Here is a 25,704-nt window from a genome sequence, read left to right on the forward strand (position 1 = left end):
AAAACACCCACGTACGTAGACCCATAGAGCTTTGCCTGTGTGGCGTTCTCTGTAAGAAGGATGACTCTCCCCACCACCACAACCGACGCCTCTCATCCGTACCGCGGCCACCACAGGGGGCCTCTTTGCATGTCTGTTGTGTCCGCTGCTGGCACGCATTTTTTGTTTTAGACTCGCTCTTGTTTTAGCTGTTGTTCGCTCTGCGAGTGTGGTGCAAGTCCGAGGAAAAGGAACGCAAAGAACAGTGCTCCTGGCGCCGCTGCTGCTGCTGCTGCTGCCGCCCTCCTCCTCCGTCGCGGGCGCCACCTTTTGCCGCTGTTTCTCTCTCTCCCACTTTCTCCCTTATGCTTCTTGGCAGTCTCCGGGAAAAGTGATGATTCCTTTGGTTTTCTTTTTTTGGATATCACTTGCCGGTCTGTGTCAGTCTTTCCTCTGACTTCCTTCTTGCCCCCCCCCCACAGCGATGCGCAGGTGGAGGGGGCAGCCTGCACGTACATCACCGTTAGCTTCGGTCGCTCACAGCGGCGCAGCGTGTTGCGTGCACCCGCCCAAAGCGACAGAGAAACGGACATGCCGACTCACATGGGAGCACTTGCGTGCAGCTGAGCACAGGCGCACACATCCATGCGCCCGTACATGATGGCGGGTTTGTGTGCTCACGCCTGGGGCCCCGAACACGCAACATACACATCTTCCCGCACCGTCCTCCTCTGCTTTCTAAATCATTCTTGTGTCGAGACACGTGTGCACCTGTAGGTGTTCATGCGTGTCTTGTCCTCCAGTCGCTCTGTATGCGGAGCGTGAGCGCGCACGTGGGACACCGCATAACACGGATAGAAAACATACAGACCTCCCCCTGTCTGGGCCGTTGGTCAGCTCGTGGTGCATTCTTGTTTTACTTTATGTTTTCCACTTTCTTTCTCCTGTTCCTGCTCGTTAGCACGACTGTCCGTGCTACTGTATTCATCTCTCTTTCAGATCTTTATATCCTTCCCTTCTCCCCTGAACCCCCACCCCCTCCAATATCAGCGTCCCTCTGCCGAAACAGCTGTTTACACGTGATTGACTCCTCTCTCCTCCCCCTTCCTCCCTCTTCTTCTCCGGCGCTTTTTTGTGACCTCCCACACTCTCTCGCTCGGATCCTCTGTATGAAATCACCCGTATGCACACACACACACACACACGGACGCGCATATATTGGGGTGAGCTCACCTCTTGCTCTTCGACCAGAGCGTATGCATGCGTGTGGCGCTCGTCGTGTGAATCCAGTGTGGACGTGTCTCCTCACGGTGCGGTTTGCCTTCCGTTTTTGTTGTTTTTTTCGCCTTGTTCAAACCCTTACGAGCGCCGTTGTTTCTTCCACAGACCAGCCATCAATGCCGGCTGTGTGTACCTGCAGCCATAGAGTCGCTCTTGCACGGGTGCACCTCGACAGGCGCACGACGTGTTGAAGAGATCTCCATCGTGTACTGTAAACCGAGTAGGGCGACACCAAAACCACAGCCTCCCCGCCCCAGCCCCCGCGTCATATGCCCTCTCGATCTCTTATGCAATGTAGCTCGAATCGAGCACTTCTTCGGATTAACGGAAGAAGGCATACGCTCGCACTGCTCAACCTGTGCAACACCTCACCCAATAACGACGACACCCATTTCCTCACCTTTTCTCCTTTCTTTCTCTTCTGGAGTCGCGTCATTGCGCGCGGAGAACTGCGGTAGCCACCGCCCCCCTCCTCCTCCTCCTCAGTGCACTCACCGCTGCTGCTGTCACCGCTCCTTTTGAATGTGTGAGGGATGCCAGGGATATTCTTCTTGGGTGTCTCCTGCTCTTTTTTGTTTTGGTTGAGAAGACCCAGGAGGTACAATAGTAAAGTCTTCGAGGATAGACGGCCATCAGCTGGGAAAGGGGTGCTCAATGCAATCTATGACGGCCACGATATTCCGGCGCAGCGGCGGGCTGCTGCCGAGTGCTCAATCGACTTCTACTCTGTCCCACTGGCACCGTCGTCTCAGCACACTTGGTCGCCGATTCACCACAGCACGCGCTGCCCACGCATCGACTCCGACGTCGTCAGCCCTGTCAGCAAACGACTTTGCCGCCATCACTCCGCTTCTTCTTCTGCGCCAAATGCTGCAACAGCACACCCAGCTGGACGGTACCGACTTGGCTGCGCAGCTCCACCCCGGCGAACAACACATCGTTATTTCTCGCATCAAGTTTTGCCATTTCTGCGCTGCGTCGCATGTCGAGGATCCAGACGCCGCCCTGACAGATTTAGAAGCGGCGGGCGTGGTGGTGGTGCTGGACGGCGGAAGCATGGTTCATCTGAGGCCTGTGCTCTACCTTGAAACTCTGGAAATGATCCGCAACGTGGCGAGGCCGTCAAGCAGCGGCAACAGGACGTCTGAGACGAACTCGAAGCTGTCAGTGGCGGTCAGCAGCTTCATGCTAGAGGAAGCGGAGCGTCGTGTCGCGGTGCTGACCGAGAAGGAAAAGGCGATGCGGAAGCGACTGCAGCCCGCCATCGCGCGAGCAGCGCGCTGGCGCCGCACGGTATGGGGTGGTGCACTGCTCTATGCCGGCGCTCAGCTCGCCATCATATCGCGTCTCACCTACTTTGACCTAGACTGGGACATTATGGAGCCAGTCTCGTACATCCTTACGGCTACAAACGCGATTTTCTTTTTTCTGTACTACCTGCGCTTCAACGAGGAGCACTCCTACAGCGCCTTTGATCAGCGGTTCCTGCCTCGAAAAGTGCGCCAGTACGCTCCCAAAGACTTCGACTGGGCGGCGTATGCGGACGTGTGCCAGCAGCTCGTTGAGGAGCGAGCGATGCTGGACTCCATCTTGAAGTGGAGTGCGAAACACTGATGCATACACGCAAACGAGGGACAAGGTCGTGGTGGCGAGCCACATTCCACTCGGTGGAGTTGCGGGGTTCAAAGAATGTCCAATGTGCGCGTATGAGAGCGTCCCCCTCCAGGATGCTGAACTTCTGCATTCTGTGCGCAGTGTGCATGGGTGCTGCTCTGAGAAACGGGCGATGCAAAGATCGCGAACCTACTTTTTCTTTTTTTTCTTGCTGCCCCTCCCCCTCTTCCCAACGATCTCGTCGAGCCGTAGTGCGCAAGTTGTGTGCGTCTGTCTATTGTAGCCACTTTTGCCCGCTCGAAGGGATTCTCGACGCCTGTATGCTTTCGCCGCTGCACATGCTCGCATGCCCCTCCCAAGCTCGTGTGTCCCTTTACGTGAGTAAGCAGGGGACTGGAGAGTGAGCCGAGTTGGTAGAGGCGCAACGAGGTGCGGCGACAGCATCTCTTTCACGCTGTTTTCTCTCTCCGTGAGACTTTCCCTCTGCAGGACCGCCTGTGTCGCGGTCGTGGAGACGCATCTCTGCGCTCACACACACACACACACGCGCACGCACGCACGCACGCCATATGCTCATCCCTCGCTGGGTTCACCCCCTCCTGGCGAAGGTACATGCACATGAGTCTTTTTTTTTCTGGCTTGTCGGGGAGGCGGGCCTGCGGCGTTCCGGGCATCCTCGCTTGCTTTTCTGATGAGCACCGCCACGCTTGATGTCTGGTCCCTCTGCACCTTTGCCTGCGCACAAAACTACCTTCTCCGTACCCCTCCATCCTCTCCTCTCCACAGTCTCAGCTGTCCGCGGACGGCTCTTTGCGCCACTTTTCCTTGGCTGCGTAGACGCCGCGTCGAGCCTTTTTTCGCCTCGTTTTCGTGAACTTTGCTCATCCATCGTCGACCCTACGCACGCACGCTCATCTTGATGCTATCACGACAGTCCCCATCCTTCAACACTTCTGCAACCCTCTATACACGCGTCAAGGCGCTCATTTGTCTGGCTTCGTGTGTCAGCGTGGGTGCGCCCCTCTCGGTAGGTGCCTTTGCCTCTTGTCATCATATTTTCACGAGGGCGACAGGGCGCGATTCCTACGTTGGTGCTTACCGTCCTCTTCCTCTTGCCATACCTGCCCAACCTTCCCTGCGCAGCTCTTCATATCGCGCGCACCTTGACCACTGTCGCTGCCTGTGGTGTGTCATAGCTGACGACACTGTCCTGCACACGTGAAGCAACAAAAGAAGAAGCAGACGAATCCCTTCCTTGGTTAACATTACTCATATTTCGATATCCACACGCACGTACCGAGGCGATCCATCTGTCGGTACTGTGAGGGCGATCGAGCCAGCGCCCGTTTCGGTGCAACACCTCTCCCCTTGTGCGGCAGTGAATGTGTTCTTCTCGCCTTGCTTCTCTACTGTTCATCTCTCCTGTGTCCTGCATAGGCACACGTGTTGCTTCTCGGTTTCTGTTTGTTTGCATCTTCGTTTCGCCGACGCCGCCGTCTCCCACTCTGCATGTGCGTGTGCGTGTCTGTCTGTATATTCCCTTTTCTGTGAGCGCCGCCGACGTTTCATGCTTCCTTGTCGGGACGCTTCTTCCTCTGCAGCTCGTTCTTCACGACACATTGAGAAGGATACATACTCTACGTCGTCTTCTCTGCTGAGCTCTGTCTACGTCAACCCTCTATCTGCAGCGTGGCAGGCGGGCCCTCCCCCTCCCCCTACTCCTCTTTAGTGTGTGTGTGTGTGTGTGTGGGGGCACGCCTATGGGTGTGTAGGTCCAGACATCTGTGGACGCGCTTCTCGTCACGACCATTCTATCTGTGTCTCTGTCTCTCTCGTTTTCTGCGTCCACCGCAGCGGCCCCTCCTCGTGACGGTCTCTTTCTTCTTTTTCGCTTTCCTTTACTTTTCTGTGTGTGTGTGTGTGTCTGTGTGTTGCTGCGCTCTGTTTGGTGTCGCGCAGTTCGACACGCTGCCAACTCGGCTCTTGTCGAGCATTCGTTCTCTCTCTCCCCCCACCCCACGCCATTAATTCGTTTCCTTTTGATTCCTGTGGCTCTGGTGTGGAGCACCCACCACTCGTTAGGTGTTCCGTGTCTTTTCTCTGTCTCTCGCAGCCTCGATACGCAAACGGACGTCCTCACAAGACTCGTCCATATCCCACACTACGTGTGCCACCTGTTGCTCACGGGTGCACTGTCGCCGCTGGTCTTCTCCCTCCCGCTACCTCTCACCTTGTCATCTCTGGATCCTTTGTTGGCCAAGCTGAGGATCACAAGAGAGTGGCTCGAGCACCCCCCCCCCTTTGCCGGCACACGTGCAGACCGGCAAGTGCACGCACGCCCTCAGAGTGTCGCCCAGTACGCAACGACGCGAAGCAGGCAGAAAAAAAACGGATAGAAGAGAGGGTGAGTTACTCGCGACTATGAGCCATCCGAGCTCACCAAACACGCAGCGGATGACGCGGGTACGTGCTGAAGCTTCAGTGCGCACATTCTCCATTGGCCACGGAGGTGCCGTACCCGTGCTAGTTTCCGATGTTCCACAGGTGCGCGAGAGCTGTGTGATGCACTGCCACTACGGCACGATGCAAGACAGCAGAAACGTTATGGTGCGGTCCTCCTCGATGCCCGAGCCCTCCTCACGTATGGTATACGTTCGTAAACATTCACGGCAGCTTACCGTTGGACAGCAATCGGCTCGACTCGCCGAGAAAGCGAAGAAGAACTACTTCCACGGAAGCTTCACCTCGGCGCACGGGTCTGTCTTTACCGTACCCAACAAGGCGCAGCAGATGGCAACGAATCGGCCGTCGCGTGCGCCGCTAATGGCGTGCGCGTCGCTGTCTCGAAACACGTCGACTGCACAACGGCGGCCAACATCTATCTCTCTCGACGCCTCCCCAGCCGCGTCGGCTATCAAGAAGACCGTCGCATCCCCCATAAAAGCTGGTTCGAGTTCGCGTGAGGACAATGAAACGGTCACATCATTGACGATAAGGGAGCCGAACTTCCTAGACGGGTCGATTGTGCTGCCGCGCCGTGCTATGAGCGCAGATGCCTGTCTTGGCGGGCGTCAGGGCTTGGACGTGAGTACTTCCTTCAGCAAGCTGCGGCTTTCCATCAGTGGCACCGATCTATCGGTGTCGCAGCTGAGCGAGATGAAGTTCCGCGAATCGTCGCCGGACTTCTTGGCGGTGCAGCGTATGCGCGACCACAGCGCCAAACAGGAGAAGAGGCAGCTGCTGTCCCCCACGACGATCTCGCGCGCCGTGCGAACTTTGCGCGCTTTCGAGGAACGAAAAATGCGCATGGGGGGCGGCGCCTGCTCGAAGGCGCGAGGCGTCCACACCGCCGACGATGTTGTTTCCGCTCTAGACCGCACACCGTTGGTGCCAGCAGTCAAGAAGAGCGAGACGCCGCTCATACCGGCAGTAGCGCGTTCTGTGCACATCAAACCCGATGCGGAGGGGAGTGTGATCAAGGAGGCCATCGCCGGTTTCGACGAGGACGAGGATGAGAGCTTCGAGTCTTGGGACAGCTTCTCCGTTTTTGGTGCAATTATGGACCTCCTCTACCTTGCCGTGCCTGCTGCTGTATCTATTTGCTTCACTTTCTCGATGTCCGTTGTGCCGCTGTCCTTCGTCGGCAGATACCTTGGCCCAAGTCAGCTCACCGGCGCCTCGGTGGGCTACTTTCTCCTTAGCATCCTGATCACGTACCCGTCGATCGGACTGACCTTTGCGCTCGATACGCTGTGCTCGCACGAGTACGGGCGAAACCCGTTGAGCCCTGAGATGGGGCTGGTGCTGCAGCGCGGGGCTCTCATCAACCTTATCATTTTGATCCCGCTCTGCGTCTGTATCTACACCCTCGACGGCATTCTTGTGCCTCTCTATGGCAAGGTACTGGCGGAGGAGGCAGAGGAATTTCTCTTCTACTCTCCGCTCTATCTCATTCCGATGGTGCTGTTCATTGCGATGAACAAATTCCTCAACAACCAGATGCAGCCGCACATTCCGATGATCGCGCTCACTGCCGGCGTCATTCTTACACCTTTTCTACAGCTAAAGCTGACGCCGATGGGTGTGCGCTACACAATGCTCGGGATGGCCATCACGGCATGGTTTCAGCTGGCGATTGTCATGGTCATCACCGTTCTAAAGCGTGAGACACGCATCACGCTGGGGAAGTGGCGCATCGCAGAAGCGCTGGACTGGGCAGACGTCAAGGAATACATGAAGCTAGCCGTCCCCAGCGCCATCTTTGTGGCCGCCGAAGCGTCGTCTTTCGACGTCACGGTGCTCATGTGTGCCCGCTTCGGTGAGGTAGACGGTGCTGTCTGGTCCGGCATTATGAACTGCCTCTTCATCTTCGCCTCCTTCCCGGGTGGCCTCAGCGCCAGTGCATGTGCCAACATTGGCCGCTGCATCGGTGCCTATGAACCGGCCAGCGCGAAGCGTTTTGTTTGTATGTCGATCCTCATTACTTTTGCTGTCGGTCTCGTTGACTCCGCGCTGTTGGTGGCCTTCTTTGACCGGCTCATGTCGCTCTTCGGCACCGAAGGCAAGACGCTGGAGCTGGCGCGCGAGGTGCTCTACCTCCTCCCCATCCTCCACGTGTGCGACGCAGTGCAGTTCACCTTTCAGGGCATCTTTAGCGGCATGGGGAAAAACTACGTCGGCGCGTTGATTCTCCTCACGAGCCTGTGGGGAGTTGGCGTCCCGCTCGCTTTCTTTCTCGGTGAATACCTTGGCTATCGAACGTTCGGCGTCTGTGTCGGTATAACGGTCGGCTTGTGCATCGAGGCACCTGTGATGGTGTACTCGGCATCCAACACGAACTACGTAGCGGTGTGCGAGAAATTCATGGAGGACGAAGAGGACGAAGAGACAGAGGAGTCGGAAGAGAGTGAGGAGTACGACGACGAGTACGTCGAGGAGGTGATGCGGCGCTCTGGCATATCCATGAACAGCGCGGAGCTGACGGAGAGCAACCCAGAACACTATCGCAAGCTTTTGCCGCCCCGTCGCTGTGGCCGTCCGCGGCGGGTTGTAGAGTACCAGGATGAGGACGACTAACCATATGCCAACGAGTGGCGTTACGGGCCAAATCGGCAACGCCAACAACTCACCTCCGCGGCTCTCCTTCTCCGTTTTGCATTTCGTGTGCCCTCTCTTGCGTCCATGCATTGTCTAGGAAGCCTTGCTCTGTATTTGTGGAGTTATCCTGTTGTTTGGTGTTTTCTCGCTGACGCTTGGAGGGCAAGCGGGTTGGTGCAGCGGAGTTGCCGTCTCTGTTGAGGGAGACGGAGAGTCGTGTGTGCATGGGAGGGGGAAGGGGGAATGATGCGCCGCTCCTGCGAGCAAGAGCGTGCGTGTGTCAGGCATGCCATCCGATGTGGTTGGCATTATGGTGTGTGTTGGTGTGCTGGAGTCGTCGATGCCGTGTCTTTACCTGGTGTCTCCCCATTTCTCCTCGTTTTCTTTGTGTGTGTGTGTTCCTCCCGTTATGTGTGCGGTGGATGAGCGCGTACGGTTCTGCGCTACGCAGTTCTTGGCGGCGTTTTTTTTTGTATGGGGGGGTCCTCTTGTATGGGGATGAGTGCGCGTGCAGTTGAGGTGTGGGGGGAGGGACGCCTCTGTGTATGTGTGAACCGTGCTGGTCGGTGTTGTGATCTCTTGCTTCGTGTAGGTATGTGTAACGGCGCGTGTCTGCCGTCTGCTGTGGCGGTGCGTTGGAAACGTGTTCAGTGCACACCCTTTATTTATTTTCTTCGTTTTTGGATCGGTTGTGGTGGGAAGTAGGCGGCAGCATCGTTCCGTCTTTGATGTTTCCATTGAAACGATTGTCCTCCTCCATCGTGACGTCTGTCTGTGCCGGCGTAGACGTGCGAGGTGGCGTCTTCGCTCTGTGAGGAGGGAGAGCACTGAAGACGTAGGAGCAACAACAGCTCCCGATAGGGCACCTGGATGAGTCTTTCACATGATGCCCCAGGGAAAAACGCCTTGCACACATGCACACACACACACATACGGGTGGGGGTGGAGGCGGAGCAGCACAGAAACCGACACAAAAATCTATAACTACAGGGGGCACATCACGCAATGCACAACGTTGTCTGGCCCGCCTTGAGGCCGATAGCGCTATGCTCATTTGTTCATGTGCGCCCCGTTTTCGCCAAGCAGGTGCCTGGCGCAGATTGTATATCGCGACGCACCTGCACTCGTTAGCAGCTTCGCGTTGATCTCGTCATTGAGCACCGTCAATCAGGTGTATGTGTGTGTGGTGTGTGTGTATGCGTTGAGTGTCTTTACAACCGTCGCTGCACCCGTGTGTATGCGGTCCCTCTCTTCTTGCTCTGCCCCTCACGTGCGCTTCTGCCTTCGCCTTTCTCTCATTTCTTCTTGCACTGCTCCGTAGTAATGGGGGCACACCTGCGCGATGTCCTGCTTGCCTCGCTGCAGCGCGATGTGGAGAAGCATCAGCGACTTGCCCAGCGAAATGTGACGCCGCCTGGCTTCGTACTCAGGGTCCATGGCGTGCAGTTGCAGTCAAGCGTTGCGGCGAAGGACCGCAAACGCCATCGCGACAGAGCCGACCGCACGCCTCCGCAACGAATTGAAAGCACTGTATCGCAAGGCGAAGCGTGGCCTTCCCTCGTGCTGGCTACACTGTCGTCGGTGCTGCAGCATCTCGAGAGCGACGCCGAGGAAAAGCAGAACGAGGCGGCAAATCAAAGCGCAACCCCGTCGGCAGTCTCCGTGCTGAGGTCCGTTGCTGGAGTAGAGGTGCGCCACTGCCGGCTGCAGGCACACCATCTCTGCGCCGACAACCGCGGCGCGGCAGACAGCGTATCACTAGCTGACATTCTCCTTTCCCCTCAGCGTTCATGGAACTCAGCAGCACAAGCAGCGCCATCGCCCGCGTACGTGCGCCTTGTGACGCTGGACCTTGAGTGCAACGAGCTGGGAGATGCGGGAGTGCGGCTACTGTGCAGCGGTCTTCTCGTGCACCTTCGTGGTCTTCGTCGTCTCCTGCTCGCATCGAACAACATCACGAAAGACGGACTGCTCTTCTTGGTGGGCTCTGCTCAACCGCATGGTGAGGATCACCTGCCTCCACATCTCGAGACGGTCGGCCTCACAAACAACCCACTGGGTACGCACGCACGCAGGGCTGTACATGGCCACACCTCCGAGGACGCCTTGTGCGACGCGTTCCGCACGCTGGCCTCGCGTCTCTCCTCGACGCTTCGACGAGTGCACCTGAATCATGCTGGTCTGAGCACGCGCGAGGTTTCGTCTGTGCTGCAAGCACTGTTCGAGTGCGTCGTCCAGCACCCAGGACCGTCCGCGTTCGACATGGTGTACCTGCGAGAAAACGAGCGCGTCGACAAGGAGGAGGCGCTGCGTCTTCTATGCGGCAAGGTTGAGGACCAGGAAAATCTCGACACCTTTTTGCGACGTCACGTGTCCATGTAAGAACCGACGAGAGCTCCCTCCACCCAGGTCGTCAGAGAAGTGTCTGTGCAGCGGTGTGGATGCGCGTCTCTTTCTCCCGCGAGCCCCGGTGTGCCCCTTGTTTCTCTGCAATGTGGATCGCTTGATGGACGTTTTTGTGCCGGCAACAGTGTACAAGAGAAACGCTATTTTCGCCTGTGGGGTGGGGGGTCGAAGTTGGATGATCGACTTTCCCGCTCCATCAATCGCCCGTCTTTTTCTCTCCCCTCCCCCCCCCCACGGCGTCGCATCTTCTGCTCACGGGGAGACGCGTCGCAGTCCGGATGAAAGGGTGCTCGATGAGGGGTGCAGCGGCGTGTGCGTGGCTTGTGACGGTGTTGTCGACAGTGCGCCACGAGCATGGTCTTGCCACTCAGCCGTCGTGTGTACCGCCTCTGAAGAGACTACGATCTGCATCTTTTTTTTTCGTGCACGCTTCTTGTGGTGCATCCCGTTGCGCATCATGTTGCACAGGGTCCCCCTCAAGCATCGCCTTTCACTCCCTCTCTCTCCACACCCCTTTCGCACTCTCCCTTGTGACCCTCTACACGCGGTGCATCTGTGTCAAAGCTTACCCAACGACCCTCAGTCTCCATCGCCCTCAACGCCCTCCAATCCAACCACCACTTCCGTCTCGGTGCTTCTTTTGTTGACTTGTATGTTCTCCAGCCGTTTTCTCTACCGATCCTCTTCAACGATGCCCGCTACCGTCGCCGAGCTGATCACCAAAAACAAAGTGGTGGTTTTCTCGTGGGTGCACTGCCCGTACTGCTCTCGCGCCAAGGAGATCCTCAAGTCGCTTGTGAAGGACATACAAGTTTACGAGTGCGACCAGATGGAAAACGGTGAGGAACTTCGTGCGCATATCCTGCAGGCGTACCACCACGACACAGTGCCGGCGATCTTCATCAATGGTGAGTTCATTGGCGGGTGCAGCGACTTGCAGGCCATCCAGAAGAGTGGCGAACTGGCCGCGAAGCTTGCGTGAAGTAGGACGATTGCTACCTGAAAGAGGAGTGGGCGAGAGGTGAGCGTGCCTATGACCCCTGCAAGTCGTTTTCTTTCGTATTTATGCATGTGTGTGTGTGTGTCTGAAAATCACACGTCACAGTAAAAAAAAATTACGCACGGTGTGGGTGAGTGTGCCGGCGGCACCCCGTTGACCATGTGTTTCTCTCCTGGTCTGTGTCCAGTCTCCGCGGGGACAGGAGATGAGAAGGTAGAACTCGTTCAAAATGTTTCCGGACTTTGTACGGACTGGGCAGGTTGAAGCCGTCAGTAAAACGCGTCATGCCGTCTCCTTAGGGTCCATGGACAGGGCTGCGATGTGTGCGCTCTCATGATCCAACAATCCCACCCCCTCAGCTTGGATGACCTCTGACGTCTATCCTCTCCTCTGCTCGCACAGCATGGCAGCTGCAATGCCCACACCCCTCTTGCTCCGTACAGTCTCTCCTCCCCTCTCCTCCCCCTCTCTTTCTGCAGACAATACGCCATGTGAGCAGAGCGAGTGTTTAGGCGCATTGCCTCACCCGTCACCACCCCGACAGAGACCGCCACCGTCAAGCATGTCGGGTGCACCGAGGTCCGGCAACAGGCGAATGCAAGCGTCGTCTTGCACTCCTTGAGAGGTGCAGGGCGGATTACGCAGCAGAGGCACTAAACGGGCCGAAGAAGATCCTGGCAGCCCCTCTCCGCGCCCAGGAGCAGCACCAGCCGCACGAGCCCTCAAAGAACTCTGAAGACAGGGCTGCCCATCGGGTGGCCCGGAGAGGGACAGGACAGGATAATGAGATGCTCACCGGGGGTGGTGGCTTGCCACGCGGGAAGACGAAACGCCGCGGAGCTGCATTTTCTTCTGCAACAGTACATACCCACACCTGTTGGCGGACCGGATGATGTGCATACGATGCGCCTGACGAGGATGTGCATAGTCGACGCACTATCTACGGAAGCTTTCAAGTTTAGACGTGGAAAGGGCGATCCTTCACTATCAAACTCTGGCGGGTCACTCACAAGCCCACGCAGGTGTGCCAGACCGCGGCACTTGGGTTATAGAAGGCGCGTAGGTGCCGAGTGTGGGAGAGGGAAGTTCAATGGTATATCGGCACCGCAGAAATAAGTGTGCCGAACGTGATGTGGAGAAGCGTAATCTGTGCGAGGATGCAGGAGGGAAACTCCGAGTCGCTGGACAACGCACGACCCGCGGGAAGCGCACGCTTCTTCTCTCCCTCCAGCTCCGGCACGGGTAACCGAGGGAGGGGGTCAGGTCTGAAAGGCTGCGACGATATCCAACCCATCCAACCTTTAATCATCGCGCTCAATCTTTCTCACACGCCTCCTTCGTCCCCCCTCCCCCGTTTCAGTAGCTGACTTGTAAGCCACGATGTGCACTCCGCATTCGCCATCGCCACCTGTGTCTCTCAGCTCCATCTGCTACACTTGCACAAAAAAGTCAGGCGTCGTAACTCCCCCTCTTCGACCTCCCGTCCCTCTCCCTATCGCTTCCCTCCTTCGTCTATGAGGCCCTCCTGCACAACCTGCGCATGCGCAACGTGTTCTCGTTTACTGTTCCGAGAGCTGACGCGCGTGGTGGTGTCTGGAGGGGAAAGAGCGAACGGAGTGGCGGTCCCCTCTCGGCGGGAGATGCGCCGCCGCGCACAGCACGGCAGACGCAAACACGATCCAAGGCGCGCCTTGCAGCAATGCTTTTTGAGCGGCGCTGCGGCGATCACCGAACCGACGTCTGTTTCGCTGTGTTGGTGCGCTCTAGCGCGGCACTCTTCCATGGTGCATTCGGTTTTCTCTAACCGACGGCTGTTCCGACGGCGTTGTTTCCTTCTCGAAGGCAGAGACGACACAGCCACCACGCAAACCTCCCACTATGAAGGTGTGGGTGCAGCATTGAGCGAGGAGGCGGAGGAGGGGGTGGGGACATCCTCTCCTTCGCGTTGTCCATCGCAGGCCCAGGCCGGAGAAACGCGGTTTTTTTTGCCAGCATTTGCCTCTCTTCTTCATTTCCCTTTGCCCGTACTCCCTCCGTCTTTCTCCCCGTCCCACCGCCCTCCCTTCGCTTTACAATGCCCACAAGCAACCACGGCTCTGCAGACCGGTGGATGAGAATCGAGCGCTTACCCACACACACAAAAAAAAACGTCAGTGTCTACAGGTCGCGTATTATAAAGTCGTAGATTCGTGTTGAGGCGTTCCCACCGACAGTGTCTCGCCACCACCACCACCCCACCTGGTCCTTTCCTCACCGGGCCTCCTATTATGCTGCGTATGAGTCCCACCCTCTTTGCCTTTCATCATTTTTAGAGCTTCGCATTGTGTCCCTCGCGGAATCCCTCTTTATTGTCGTGTGCACGGTGCGAAGTGGTCGTGGTCGTCTCTGGCTGTCACCATACATGGGCTTCCGCTTCCACACCACCATCGCCCACCCGTTCCTTTCTTCATTCACTCTTCGCTTTCTCGGTGTGTGCAACTCTGTCCGGTGTACCCATTTTCTGCGAGGCGCGTGCATATTTTTTTTTCTTCCGCCTCCTGCTGCCGCTGCTTTTCCTCTTCGTTGTCCCCTCCTCTCCCCTCTCTCACGGTGGTCGTTGCTGTTCGCCTCTGTGTCGCTTTTTTTTCTTCACGTGTATTGTTACTCTCGAGAAATTTGTGGCTTACATGTATAGTGTCTCTCCTTCTTGTACAATATCCTGCTCTGCCGTGCGCGTCCTTTTCTGAGGCTGCACACACGCGTTCGCGGGGTCTGGAGCTTTCCTATGCAGGGCTCTCTCCCTCTCCCCTTCGTTTCGCATCTGTTTCCGGTGTTGTATGGGCGGCTGTTGTGCCGGTAGCGGCTGCCTTGTCCGTCCTGTGTGTGTTCCTCTCCCCTGGGCTCGCCTGTTTGTGGTTCTTTGTAGGCTTTAATAACACACGGCACCAGCGCACGAGGAGGACAGCTCCATCACTCACGTGCGGTTGTGGACCTCCTTGCGTGTTCTTTTTGGTGTGGTTGCTCAACGCTGTCATAGCTGCACCCTCCCTCCCTTCCTCCACCCTTCTCTGGTTGTGTCTCTAAGGGACAGACTGTCCCTCATACGCTTCCATACATTATTCGATTTAGAGTACCGTACACGTGCCAGGTGGCGCAGTTCTTACGACTCCTTTGGTGTGCCCACTCTGGCCGCTACAACCGCGCTCTGTCGGTGTCTCACACGTAGGAAAGTAGCGTCATAACTGCCTCCTCACCTGCGCGTTCACTTCATCCTTTTTTTTATTCGTGTGCTGCAGGCCAACTGCGCACGGACGCACGGCGATCACGCGCCATCTATACTCCCTATCACTTTCAGGCTTGCTGGCGGCGGCGCTACTGTGAGATCGGACTTGCACGACACCGCACCCGGTTGTGCTGCAAAGGCCCTCGCAGCGACGAGGACAAGGCGCTGCTCCTTACCTATAGCGGAGTCCCACGCACGGAAGCGCAAGTTCAGAGACTGGTGCGTGTACGAACTCACAATGTACGAAGAAGCGGGCTATGCCGTAGTACAGCGGTACAGCCGATGGCAGAAAAAGAAGGTGCGCACCATCATCGTCAACGCCCATGCCAAGAACGCGTCGCAGAAGTCCATTTCTGGTGCCATCGCTCTTGCAAAGCCGTTTGATCGCATCGAGTTGACCGGTGGTGAGTACCATGAGTCCGTGGCTGTTCAGATGCCGCTGGAACTGGTCGCCTCGGAGGGCGAGGATCCGCACATCTTCTCTCGCTCCTCCACCATCACGATCGCAACGAGTGGCATTGATGTCTACATGGAGCGCATTGTCGTCTCTTCTCGCAGTAGCAGCAAGCTCGAAGCCGCCGTTGTCGCCATCGCAGGCAACCCAATTCTTTTCCGCTGCCACTGCAGCTCCCTGCTCATCGGGGGCAACGCCGTAGCGCACGTCGACGAGTGCACTGTCAAGGAAAGTGTCAGCGGCATCGGCATCGTTGTGCACGAGAGTGGCGGCGGTATCATCAAATCCTCGACGATCCGCAATCACCGCAACGTGTGTTTCGACATCGACACGCGCGGCGAGTTAGCGGTGACGGAGTGCACGATCGACAACAACACTGGTGGCGATGCCATGAGCATCTCCGGCGCCGTCAGCTCCATCAGTCGTGACTCCGGTTCCTCTTCCACGTCGTGCAGTCAAGTCCAGGTGACGCACTGCCACTTTTCCATCTCCGGCGGCGCCAGCAGCGGTGCGTCTGGTGGGGTTTCTACAAGCTCCTTAGGGAGTGCCTGTGGCATCATCCTCACCCAAGGAGCCGCACCGACCATCGCCTCGAACGAGTTCATTGAGGGCGAGATTGGCGTGCTGATGGAAGGCCCCAGCACGGCGCAACTGAAAGGGAACGTGATCCGCTGCCAACGGCGCTGCGGCATCTTGGCCCTTGTGGAGGAGAGCTTTGGCTACGCCCACAACCATCAGACACTGCGTATCACGGGTGACAACGTAATTGACCGCTGCCGCGTGGGCATCGATGCCCAGTGCGCTATCAGCCGTGCCTCGTACATCCAGCAGCAAAATTCCGCCACCGCCATGACAGGAGCCGGATCTGGCGTTGGTGCCCCAGCCGAAGCCGGTCTTAACGTCAGCACCATCGGCGGCAACGTGAGCGGGGCGGATCGTTTCTTGTCGGACGAACTGCCAAACCCGAAGCGGGCCTTTGCGTGGACACCGGTGCAAGGCAACGCATCGCCGCCATGCTCGCGCGACGCGGCCTGCTTCCTGCCCTCCACCTCGTCGACGACCCCGCTTGTGCGCATGGAGAACAAGTGGCACTCGCTGGACCAGCTCAGGGCAAATCTCCAGCAGCTCGTGACCATGACACTGCAGGCAAACCCCACATGTCTGCAGCCGACTTTCGAGATTGGCACCAGCACCGCCACGATCGTGAATGAGAGGCTCGACGCCACCGCTGCGAACCCGTTTGCGAACATCTTGAACGACATGCTCGGCACGCAACTCATCCATCGAAAAGGCACCCCAGCATCGCAGTGCGAAATGCTGCGGGTGCGCGGGAACAAGGGCATCGACATCATCAACACAAAGTTCTCCAACTGCGATATCTGCGCCATTCGCTTCGGCCGCCAAGGGTACGGACTGGTCGAAGAGTGCGTGTTTGAGGATTGCGGAACATACGCGATTGTTGTGGACTGCGCAGCGCACCCGCTCATCACCGGCTGCCGCTTCCTGCGCTCTCGCGGAGCCAGCATCCTGGTGACCAACTTCGCGAATCCGCTCATCATCGGCAACGAGGTGGCGAGCGGAAAGCGAGACGGCATTCTGCTCGCCAGCATGAGTCGCGGTCTGATTATCGGCAACATCATCGCCACGCACGTTGGAGCTGGCATCCGCGTCGACAAACACAGCCAGCCCCTCATCTGCGCCAACGCCATCTTCCAGAACCGCAAAGGCGGCATAGCTGTCGCCGAAGGTAGCAAGCCAACGATTCTGCTCAACAATCTCGTAGCGAACCTGTACGCACAGGTGAACTGCACCGAGGGCGCCGACGCCTTCATCTCGCATAACCGCATCACCGCCTCCACAGACACCGGCATCCGCATCGACTCGTGCAGCCGCTGCACTGTTCTTTCCAACACCATCAGCTTCAACGGCGACGGCATCCTCGTCGAACTGGACGGCGACCCTTACGTGCAGGACAATGACATCACAGACAACACGCGTGCAGGAGTGCGCGCGTGCAACAACGCGCTGGGCGTGTTCGTGGGGAACCGCATCCGAAAAAACATGGGGCCGAACGTGCTCTTGACGGAGGGCGCCTCCTCGGTGTTTCGCGCTAATCGCATCGAGGAAAGCGCACAAGGAGGCGTGGTCGTGTGCAACGAGGGGCACGGCTTCTTCGAGCGCAACACCATCGCAGCGAACGCAACCGCCAATGTTCTGGTGGCGGGTGCGTATTCCGAGCCGGAGTTTCTGCGCAACGTCATCTCTAGCTCGCGCTCTGGCTGCGGGATAGTCTGCGGGCACGGCGCCGGTGGCAGCTTCCTGCGCAACAGCATTCACGGAAACTTCCAGTGCGGTGTGTTCATCCTGGAGGGGTCGAATCCGACGTTTCAGGGCAACAACATCGCACGCGAGGCTGTCGGCGTACTTGTGTCGGACGGTGGCAAGGGATCGTTCACACAGAATGTCATCGAGGACTGCTACGGCAGTGGCGTGCTGGCACAGAGGCAGGCGAACCCGGTCTTTTCACAGAACAGGGTGACGGGCTGTCAGATGAGCGGGCTACATATCGCCCCGGACAGCGTCGGCCTGTTTGAGCAGAATGACGTGACGCGGAACGACATTGGGGTGCAGTTCGGCTCATCCATGGACTCCGCAGTCATTCAGATCCACTCCTCGTATCTTGATGAGGCCGACACGAGCAACAAGGACTTGTCGGCGGCGTTTCAGCGCAGAGCATCACGTACAGCGCAGCATCGCTCTAGCGTCTTCGCGACGAACACGGATGCGAGTGTGCTGCACAGCATTGCGAGCACGTCGTTGCAGCGGAGTGCGAGCGTGGTTCGGTCGCCGGCGAGTGTCGTTCGCGGCAATATCATCACCGCCAACCTACGGGGTGGTGTTTTGTTGGATGCCTTTCCGAACGGTATCTTGGAACAGAACGACATCTTCCAGAACAACGCGTACGGTATCCGTGGCGACGCCACATACGCTGCAGCGCGTGCGCTAGCGGTGTTGACGGCCACGCTTGGTGCCACAGACCGCAGCTCTGTGATACGGCCGCCATCCTTGCAGCAGCAGCAGCAGTCCTCCTTTGAAGAGCTGCAACCAGTCATGCTGATTCGCGCCAACAATGTCTACGGCCACGACGAGGCGAACATCTTCCTTGATCACTTCGACGGCGACAAGCACGAGACAACCATCACGGAGAACACCATCTACGGGGCCCCGTACGGCGTGTGTGTAGCGAACAACTCCACGGTTCACTCGATGAGCAAGAACGAGGTCCACACATGCATGGACGGTTTCGCCTTCGCGAGCGGCGGCCACGGCTGCTACACAGCGAACCACATCCGCAACTGCACCTACTCGGGTATCTACATCTCCGACAAGGCCTACCCTGACTTCACCGACGCCAACCGCATCGAGAATTGCGGCTTCAGCGGCGTCCTGGTGGACGTGAATGGCCAAGGCGTGTTTCTCAACAACACCATCTGTCACTGCGCCACGGGCGTCGTCGTATTCTGCGGCCCCACCACACCATTTCACGTGTCCTATGAGGAGGTGATTCATGCGCGCATCCTCTCCTCCACCCCGACGTTCACGGGGAACACGGTCGAAGAAAATGAGCTTCATGGCGTGCTGCTACTCAGCGTCATTTCGGGATGTCCGCTGCGCTCGCCTCTCCTCCTGCCCTGCAGTGGCGCTGGCGGAAAGTCTGCCGAAGTTTCGCTGGCAGACAGCTCGTCTGACGAGCCGCAGCACGACGCGCCCGCACCCTACTCCTCTGCGGTTGGCGGGATAGTAACCGCGCGAGGCAATCGACTCTGCGTCACCTTCGAAAAAAATATTATTCGACGCAATCGCATGATGGGCGTTTACCATGACCGCTTCGAGCACTGGGACCTTTCAGCGCTCGAGAAGACGCACGCGGAGAGGAAGCCGTCCGCCGGCAATCCAGTGAAGAACGCGTACGGCGGGTACGAGATTCTGCTTGGCACGTCGCAAATTCTCGACAACGACGAGCACCAACGACAGCGTCAGCTGAAGCAGGTGAGTCTTATCGAGAACATCATCACAGAGTGCAGCGTCGGCGTCGGTGCTGGGTACGGCTGCCATCCGTATCTTCAGCGCAACAATATCCATCACAACACTTTCTTCGGCCTCCTCCTGCGCTTCGGCTCAGCTGTCTCGGCTTACGGAAATGCCATCTGCGACAACGGCCTGGCTGGCGTGTACGCGGCGTCCGGGGCGAAGGGGTACATTGCCAAAGGCACCATCGAGTCGAACAACGGCTGGTGCCGACCGGAGGCAAGTCCACACACGCCGCGCAGCTTCGACGACTGCATCTTTTCAAAGTCGTTTTTCACGCAGTCGATGGTGGACACTGTGGAGGAGAGCGTGCGCGCCACCGCCGCCGCGGCAGGCAGGAGACTTCGGGCGTGCTGCCGCGCGTACGAGCAGATGACTCGCCTTGCCGAGGTCCACGTCTTCACCATGACGGACGCCCTCCGCTACCTCGCCGAGCTTGTCGCGGCCTCTTCTGGCGGCTTGACGCTGGCCAGCGGCTGTGCCCCATCGGCGCTCTTCGAAGTGGTGGAAGGTGCCTCGTCTAGCGCGACGGGCGCCGCAGCGTCGAGTAGGCGGTGGCTCGGTGGTGTGGCTTTGGCCGACTACGCGGACGTATCCACGGCCGACGGCGGCATCGGGGTGTGGGTGCAGACGGGAAGTCGGGTGACGATTCAGGGCAACGAAATTGGCAAGCACCAGAACAGCGGTGTGCTCATCACGAAAGGCGTACTGCAGCACCACTCGGTTCTGCACAAATCGTTTAACATGGAGGAAGGCAGGAAGGCGAACACGAAACTCGAGATGTTGGCCTCCCTACCTGACCGTGTGAAGACGACGAAGACGACGGCGAGCAACACGGCGGTGGACATCTTTGCCGTGCAACGCGAAGCACCGCCTCTTGCCTGCGTGGAGCCCGGTGCCCTTTTCACGACACAGATGCTCTACGCGACGGGAATTTTGGCGGCCGTGCAGGTTGCCGCATCCACTACCTTCGAGAGCCTCGACGCTGACTTTGCATCCTTCTTGCATCACAGCCTCTCCTTCTCTTCATTGCATGGGCTCCAGGCGGAGGAGAAAAGGCAGCGCGTGGACTCTCTCCACCACATCCACATCGCAGACAATGTCATCAGCAGCAACAGGGATGGGGTGCACGTGGAGGTGTTCCACCGCCTACAGGCGTGTGCCACGCCCAGCGCGGCCGCGGCTGCTGCGGCGTCCGTCAACCGCATCAAGGCGCGCTCCGGTGGTGGCGCAAACAACGCGAGTGATCTGATGCCGCACGCTCCCATAGAGGCACACGCGCTACCGCGGTTTCAGCGCGCAAGTACGCCAAAGTTCTCTGCAGCACCGACAGCTTTTGTGAACGACACGGCTTCGGCGGCGGCGGCGACGAGCGCCTTCCGCGCCTCGTCGCACGACATTGACGTGATGGAGTGCGCCTACAATGCCTCCGACTTCACGATTGTGATGCAGGGGAACACCGTGACGCAGAATCGTCGCTACGGTGTGTACGCGGTGCACGTGGCGAACGTGCACTGCGAGCGCTGGCTCTCGGGTCGTAGCGCGCTGAACGAGACCATCGCAGCTCAGTACGACAGCATTCGGTCCAAGCTGGTCCTGGGGAGGGAGACGACGCGAGTGAGTGTGACGCTGCCGTTTGAGTTACATGCACTCAAGCAAAAGGTAGGCCACGCTCTGTTCCGGAAGAACGACCTCTTCAGCAACCAGCACACGCAAGTCTGCGTGACGTCACGGTACGTTGCCCTGACGCAAGACGGCGACCGAACGCTGCTGCAGCTGGACACGACGGCCCCCCTGTCGGGGTCCAACTACGCCTCGCAGGTGCTTGTCGGGATCCCTCTGATGGCGAGCCTACTCCAGCTGCCGCCGCCTGGCTTGCTGCTGTGGGATGAGAACAAGGTACACGACGCAAAGAGCGGGGTGCTGCTGTGCGGCTACCTCGGACCGCACAGTGTCCGTTTCCAACGCAACACCTTCACGAACATCGTCAGCGACGCCCTCTGTGTGCAGGGACATCTGGCGTGTGCAACAGTGGGGAAGGGGAACCTCTTCGAGCGCAATGGTGTGGGACTCCACCTGGCGCAGCAGCAACAGATTCGCCTCGTGTCGTCTCCGGCAACGGCGCTGACCGACCTGCGAACGCGCGTGTTTCATAACACGTTCAGAGAAGCCAAAGACTCGTCCATTTTGCTGGAGTGCGTCGGTGCGGAGGCGCCGCTAGTGTACCAAAACGAGTTCAGTGGGCACACGCCGGGCACGGCGGCGCTGTACTTGCACAGTGACAGGGCCGGCGGAGCGGCGGTGGTGCAGGGCAACGTCTTTTCGGAGAACCACATCCCCGTCTTTCTCATTGGTGGAAACGAGTCTGGGGTGGAGAGCCCGCTCTACGCCTCCCCCATCACCCTTGTCGAGAACCAGTTCACGGGCAACTACGTCGGCGCCTTCGTCTGCAACGGCGCTGCCCCGACGCTCGAGCGAAATCTCTTCGAAAAAAACACCCGGGCGGGCCTGGAGGTGGTGGGGAGCGGCACCAAACCGCAGCTCCGCCATTGCGTTTTCCGCGAACACAGGCGGAACGGCGACGTAGGGGAGTTGACGATGCCGTACCCAAATCAAGGGACGCTCCGGCTCGAGCGCCGCAACTTCTCCGTGAAGCTGTTGTCCGAGAACGCCCGCGTGCTCACTGCCACGAGTCAGGCACGGCTACCGGCTGGCTTGCTCATCGGCCCATTCACCGAGCCGGTGGTGGACGCGTGCGGCTTCGTCAGCAACGACATCGGCGTGGACGCCGTTCGGGATGCTGCGAGTTCGGCCATTGCGTTGACAGGACCGAGGGCGCACTTTAAAGGATGCCTGTTTACGAGGCACCAGATCTGCGGTGTGCTGGTGCGCGGCTTTCAGGGTGCAGCAGACGGCAGCGGAGGCGGTGGCAGAAATGTGGGGAAGACAGGCGCTGGCACTGCAAAAGGGACCACCGAAGGCCGCAAGCCGACCGACGATGCCGTCGATGTCCGCAGTGCACTCAACATGGCGGTCACGACAGTGTTTGAGCGGTGCGTGTTCACAGATAACGCCACGGCGAACGGCGGTGGCGACGTGGTGGCGATGGAGGACGGCTGCGCAACGTTTCGCGACAACGTCTTCTGCGGAACCGTCGTGGGAAAGACGGGTGGTGTAGCCTGCTTCACGCAGAACAGCTTCATCACCTTGTCGGATGGCGATGCCGCTACCGCTACAGGGGCGGCGTACGACTCGTCGGCCTGCTCAGGCGGTGCCAACAGTGCGGCTGCCGCGGTCGTCATCGAGGAGGGTGGTCGCATTGTTGCGGACCAAAATACAATTGTGCATCGCAAAGTCGGTGTGAAGTGCCTGCCTGGTGCGGAAGGCATTGCGACAGGCAACCGCATTGTGCAATGCGTGGCGGGGTTGGTGCTCGCGCCCTTCAACCGCACAGACGTAAAAAAGAACCGGGTGCTCGACAGCGTGGATTGTGGTGCCGTCGTCTACGGCGGTCGGATGGAAAACAATACGATCATCCAGACCCCTACGGGGATCCTTGTTCAGCACTCCTCCGCCTACAAGGGCATCAATGGAGTCCCATCGCACAAACGCGACGCGCTGGGGTTCCTCTGCGTTGGCAACAAAATTGTCGACTGCGCCAAAAATGGTCTCCTCATCACCACCACCGGCGTCTTCGACGGCAATAGCGTGTCGCGCTGCAAGAGCGGCATCCACATCGCCTCGTCTCTCAACGGTGGATCCGCCGGTTCGTCGCCGGTGATCAAAAACTGCAGCGTCTATGACAACGGTGTGGGCGTGTGCATGGAAGATGAGTCTGAGTCGGCGGTGCGGGACAACGACATCTTTGATAATGAGACGGTGGGCTTGCTCGTCGCCGCGACGGCGACAGGGACTCTGCAGGACAACCACATCTCCTCCCCCTTCGACCATGGCGCGGTGGAGTTGGCGGTGGAGTCGCGGGTGAAGTCGTTCGGCAACGTCATCCGGAACCAGTTCTCGCCGGCCTTCCAGCGCGGCACACGAGCGAGCCGCGCAAAGGACTACCAAGCTGAGAAGGCAAACCTCGATCGGGAGCTGCGAGACCTGGACGGCACCGTCGAGCAGGCGCATCACAGCATGGAGGCTGTCTCCCGCGACTTGTGGTCGCTTCAGCAGGAACTCGTCAACATGCACTCGAGATCCATCGCGGGCTTCGCGACAGTGATGGCGGGGCCGGCAGGACGCGCATTGCGCGTTGCCAGCCCGCGCGCTGGCACGACGACGGCCGTCGCTGCCTCCGACAAGAAAGAAGGTCGCCCTACTCCGGGTAAGCAATCGATCCTCAATGCCAAGAATACTTTTGAGAGTGGGAGCAGCGTCACCGGTGCCGCGGCATCGCGCAAGCGCTCCCTAGGCTCGCTTGGGCGACGGACCACCAGTGTCGGCAGCAGCCTCGTCCCTGCCGTTTCCATGGGCACACGCAAGCAGTCTAAGGTGGGATTATCTGCAAAGGCCGACGCCGGCGGAAAGCCCACTCGCAGCGCCGCTGCGGCGGACCCAATGACGGTTCTCGTCCACGTCTTTACTAACGCCGCGACGAATACAGGCGCGGACGCGGTTGGTCAGGCAATCACTGGCGTACTTGCCAAGGCGCCTCTCTCCAAGTACAACTTTATTTCCACCATCTCCACTTCGACGTCACAGCTGCTGCGGCTGCTCAGTGGCCCCAACCCCATGCAGCCGTCTCTCTGCGTGGTCGTCGTCGACACAAACTTTGGCTACTTTAGCCCGTCAGACCTCGATGCGCTGCAGCAGCTGCACAAGAGCGCTTGTGTTGGCCGTATCGCCACGCACCGGGGAGCGACCGAGGCCGCCGGCAGAGACTCTCAGGAGGTGTCCAGCCTCTTTTACACCGTTCTACCCAGCAGTTTCTGCAAGAAGGACGAGGTAAGCCCGAGTGGGGACGGTGTCATGAGCATGGAGGCTTATGCGGCAATCCACCATCCGTTCACCTACACCGCCTCCGTTGAAGAGGTGCTTGACGTCCTGCATGACCGAATCAGCCAGGACATGAGGGTATCCACCGCATCAGCGGCAAGCTGCCTTTCGCGAAGCATCACCATGCGGGACGTCCAAGCCTCTGTCACTGAAAGCACGGTGGACAACCCCCCGATCGATGACGACGACAGCCGTAGCCGCAGTGGGTCTGGAAGTGGCGAGGGCTCTGCCCTCACCTGTGAGAGCCGCAGCGGGTCCACCCTCCTCACAGTTGAGCACGTGAGCGCCCTTTTCTCGAAGCTTACACCCGAGGCTCTCGGCTTAGAAGCCGCAAAGGAGACGCGAAGCATAAAGAGGCAGAAGTCGTCGGTGGTACTGAGTGTCCACGAGGAGGGCGACATCGGTGAGCTCGAGCATACGAAGCGAAGCGGAGGGGGATCAATGCAATACCGAAGAGGCTCCACTGCTTCCAAGACCGGTGGCCAAGGCGCACCGGCTGGCCGTCGCCGATCCTCCGTCAGTTCGAGGACCGGGCGCCGCTCCTCAGTGGCTTCAAAGAAGAGCTGAACGCGACGTGGTGATACTTTGCCCGCTAAGCGGATCAGATGCAAAACGCATGTTTGGTTGGGTTGTTTCCTCCTCCCCTCCCCCTCCCCGCTCTTCCTGCAAGTGTTGGTGTGGATAGACTCATGAGCGCAGCCGTGGCGCCGACGGCCGAGCATACATTCTTTCTTGTGGCTTTTCCCCATCATGTCGCCCATGTGTATGTCGTCTGTCGTTTACATAATCGCTGCTGTCCGCGCATGTGTGTATGTGTGGCCGCGCTTGGGGGGCTGTAAGGAGCCCCTCTTCACTCCGCCCCTGAGTTGCCCATCATCGACGCTGAGTCAAATTTGTTTGAACGTTCCTCCCTCCGACCTCCCCTAATCTGCCGCACTCGTACCTTTCCTCGGCGCCCAATCCTCGTTGATGTGAGCGGTAAGGTAGCGGGAGAAGGGTTCGGCGCCGGGGAGAGGGTGCGATGTACGCAGTGACTGCCCATCTCTCCAAGAAGAGAAGAAATACCAGCATCGAGAAGAGTCTCTCTTCTCATGATCACAGACTTAGGCTGTGCTGGTGCGTGCCTCGGTGTGACCTCAGCTGTATGTTGCCGCGAAGCGCGCAACGCAGCGGCGACCGTGTGATTGTGGCCATATGCTGCAGACTCCAAGGCGACCACGACAAGTGTGTAACATCATCTTCCCCGCACCCATGTTGGCGCGCTCCTTGGGTATCGGTCGCAGGTGTCGGGCTGTCTTTCCGAGAGGGCCTCCGTCAGCAAAGGACGTCGTATATCCCGCACCATTCCAGGTTTGATCTTCTCACGCACCTCGACCTTTGCTAGCCGCTGCCTCCTCTCTCCTTTTCACGCCGCCGCCGTCGCTCGTCCTTCTTCCGCTTCCTTGTCTTCAAAGAGTGTCAGGAAATGACAGAGCGTAGGGATCGGCTGTGAAGCGCGAATGCATGCCCCGCCAACCCTCACGC

General features: G+C 58.7%; 5 protein-coding genes across 5 annotated transcripts; all 5 read left to right on the forward strand.

Moving 5' to 3' along the window:
- Positions 1–1,914: 1,914 nt before the first annotated feature.
- On the forward strand, positions 1,915–2,874 carry LMXM_27_0780 (conserved hypothetical protein; the record flags this gene model as incomplete). Its single annotated transcript, XM_003876603.1, has 1 exon — positions 1,915–2,874. The coding sequence occupies one exon, from the start codon at positions 1,915–1,917 to the stop codon at positions 2,872–2,874; it is 960 nt and encodes a 319-aa protein (XP_003876652.1).
- A 2,421-nt stretch (positions 2,875–5,295) lies between these two features.
- Positions 5,296–7,950, forward strand: LMXM_27_0790 (conserved hypothetical protein; the record flags this gene model as incomplete). Its single annotated transcript, XM_003876604.1, has 1 exon — positions 5,296–7,950. The coding sequence occupies one exon, from the start codon at positions 5,296–5,298 to the stop codon at positions 7,948–7,950; it is 2,655 nt and encodes an 884-aa protein (XP_003876653.1).
- Positions 7,951–9,294: 1,344 nt separating this feature from the next.
- On the forward strand, positions 9,295–10,353 carry LMXM_27_0800 (conserved hypothetical protein; the record flags this gene model as incomplete). Its single annotated transcript, XM_003876605.1, has 1 exon — positions 9,295–10,353. One exon carries the CDS (start codon positions 9,295–9,297, stop codon positions 10,351–10,353), a length of 1,059 nt encoding a protein of 352 aa, XP_003876654.1.
- Positions 10,354–11,029: 676 nt separating this feature from the next.
- LMXM_27_0810 (glutaredoxin-like protein) lies at positions 11,030–11,359 on the forward strand (the record flags this gene model as incomplete). The annotated part of the gene is made up of 1 exon (XM_003876606.1): positions 11,030–11,359. The coding sequence occupies one exon, from the start codon at positions 11,030–11,032 to the stop codon at positions 11,357–11,359; it is 330 nt and encodes a 109-aa protein (XP_003876655.1).
- A 3,518-nt stretch (positions 11,360–14,877) lies between these two features.
- Positions 14,878–24,747, forward strand: LMXM_27_0820 (conserved hypothetical protein; the record flags this gene model as incomplete). The annotated part of the gene is made up of 1 exon (XM_003876607.1): positions 14,878–24,747. One exon carries the CDS (start codon positions 14,878–14,880, stop codon positions 24,745–24,747), a length of 9,870 nt encoding a protein of 3,289 aa, XP_003876656.1.
- Between the last annotated feature and the right edge of the window lie 957 nt (positions 24,748–25,704).

The sequence above is a fragment of the Leishmania mexicana genome, chromosome 27 (genome assembly GCF_000234665.1).
Source record: "Leishmania mexicana MHOM/GT/2001/U1103 complete genome, chromosome 27".
Lineage (NCBI taxonomy): Eukaryota > Euglenozoa > Kinetoplastea > Trypanosomatida > Trypanosomatidae > Leishmania > Leishmania mexicana.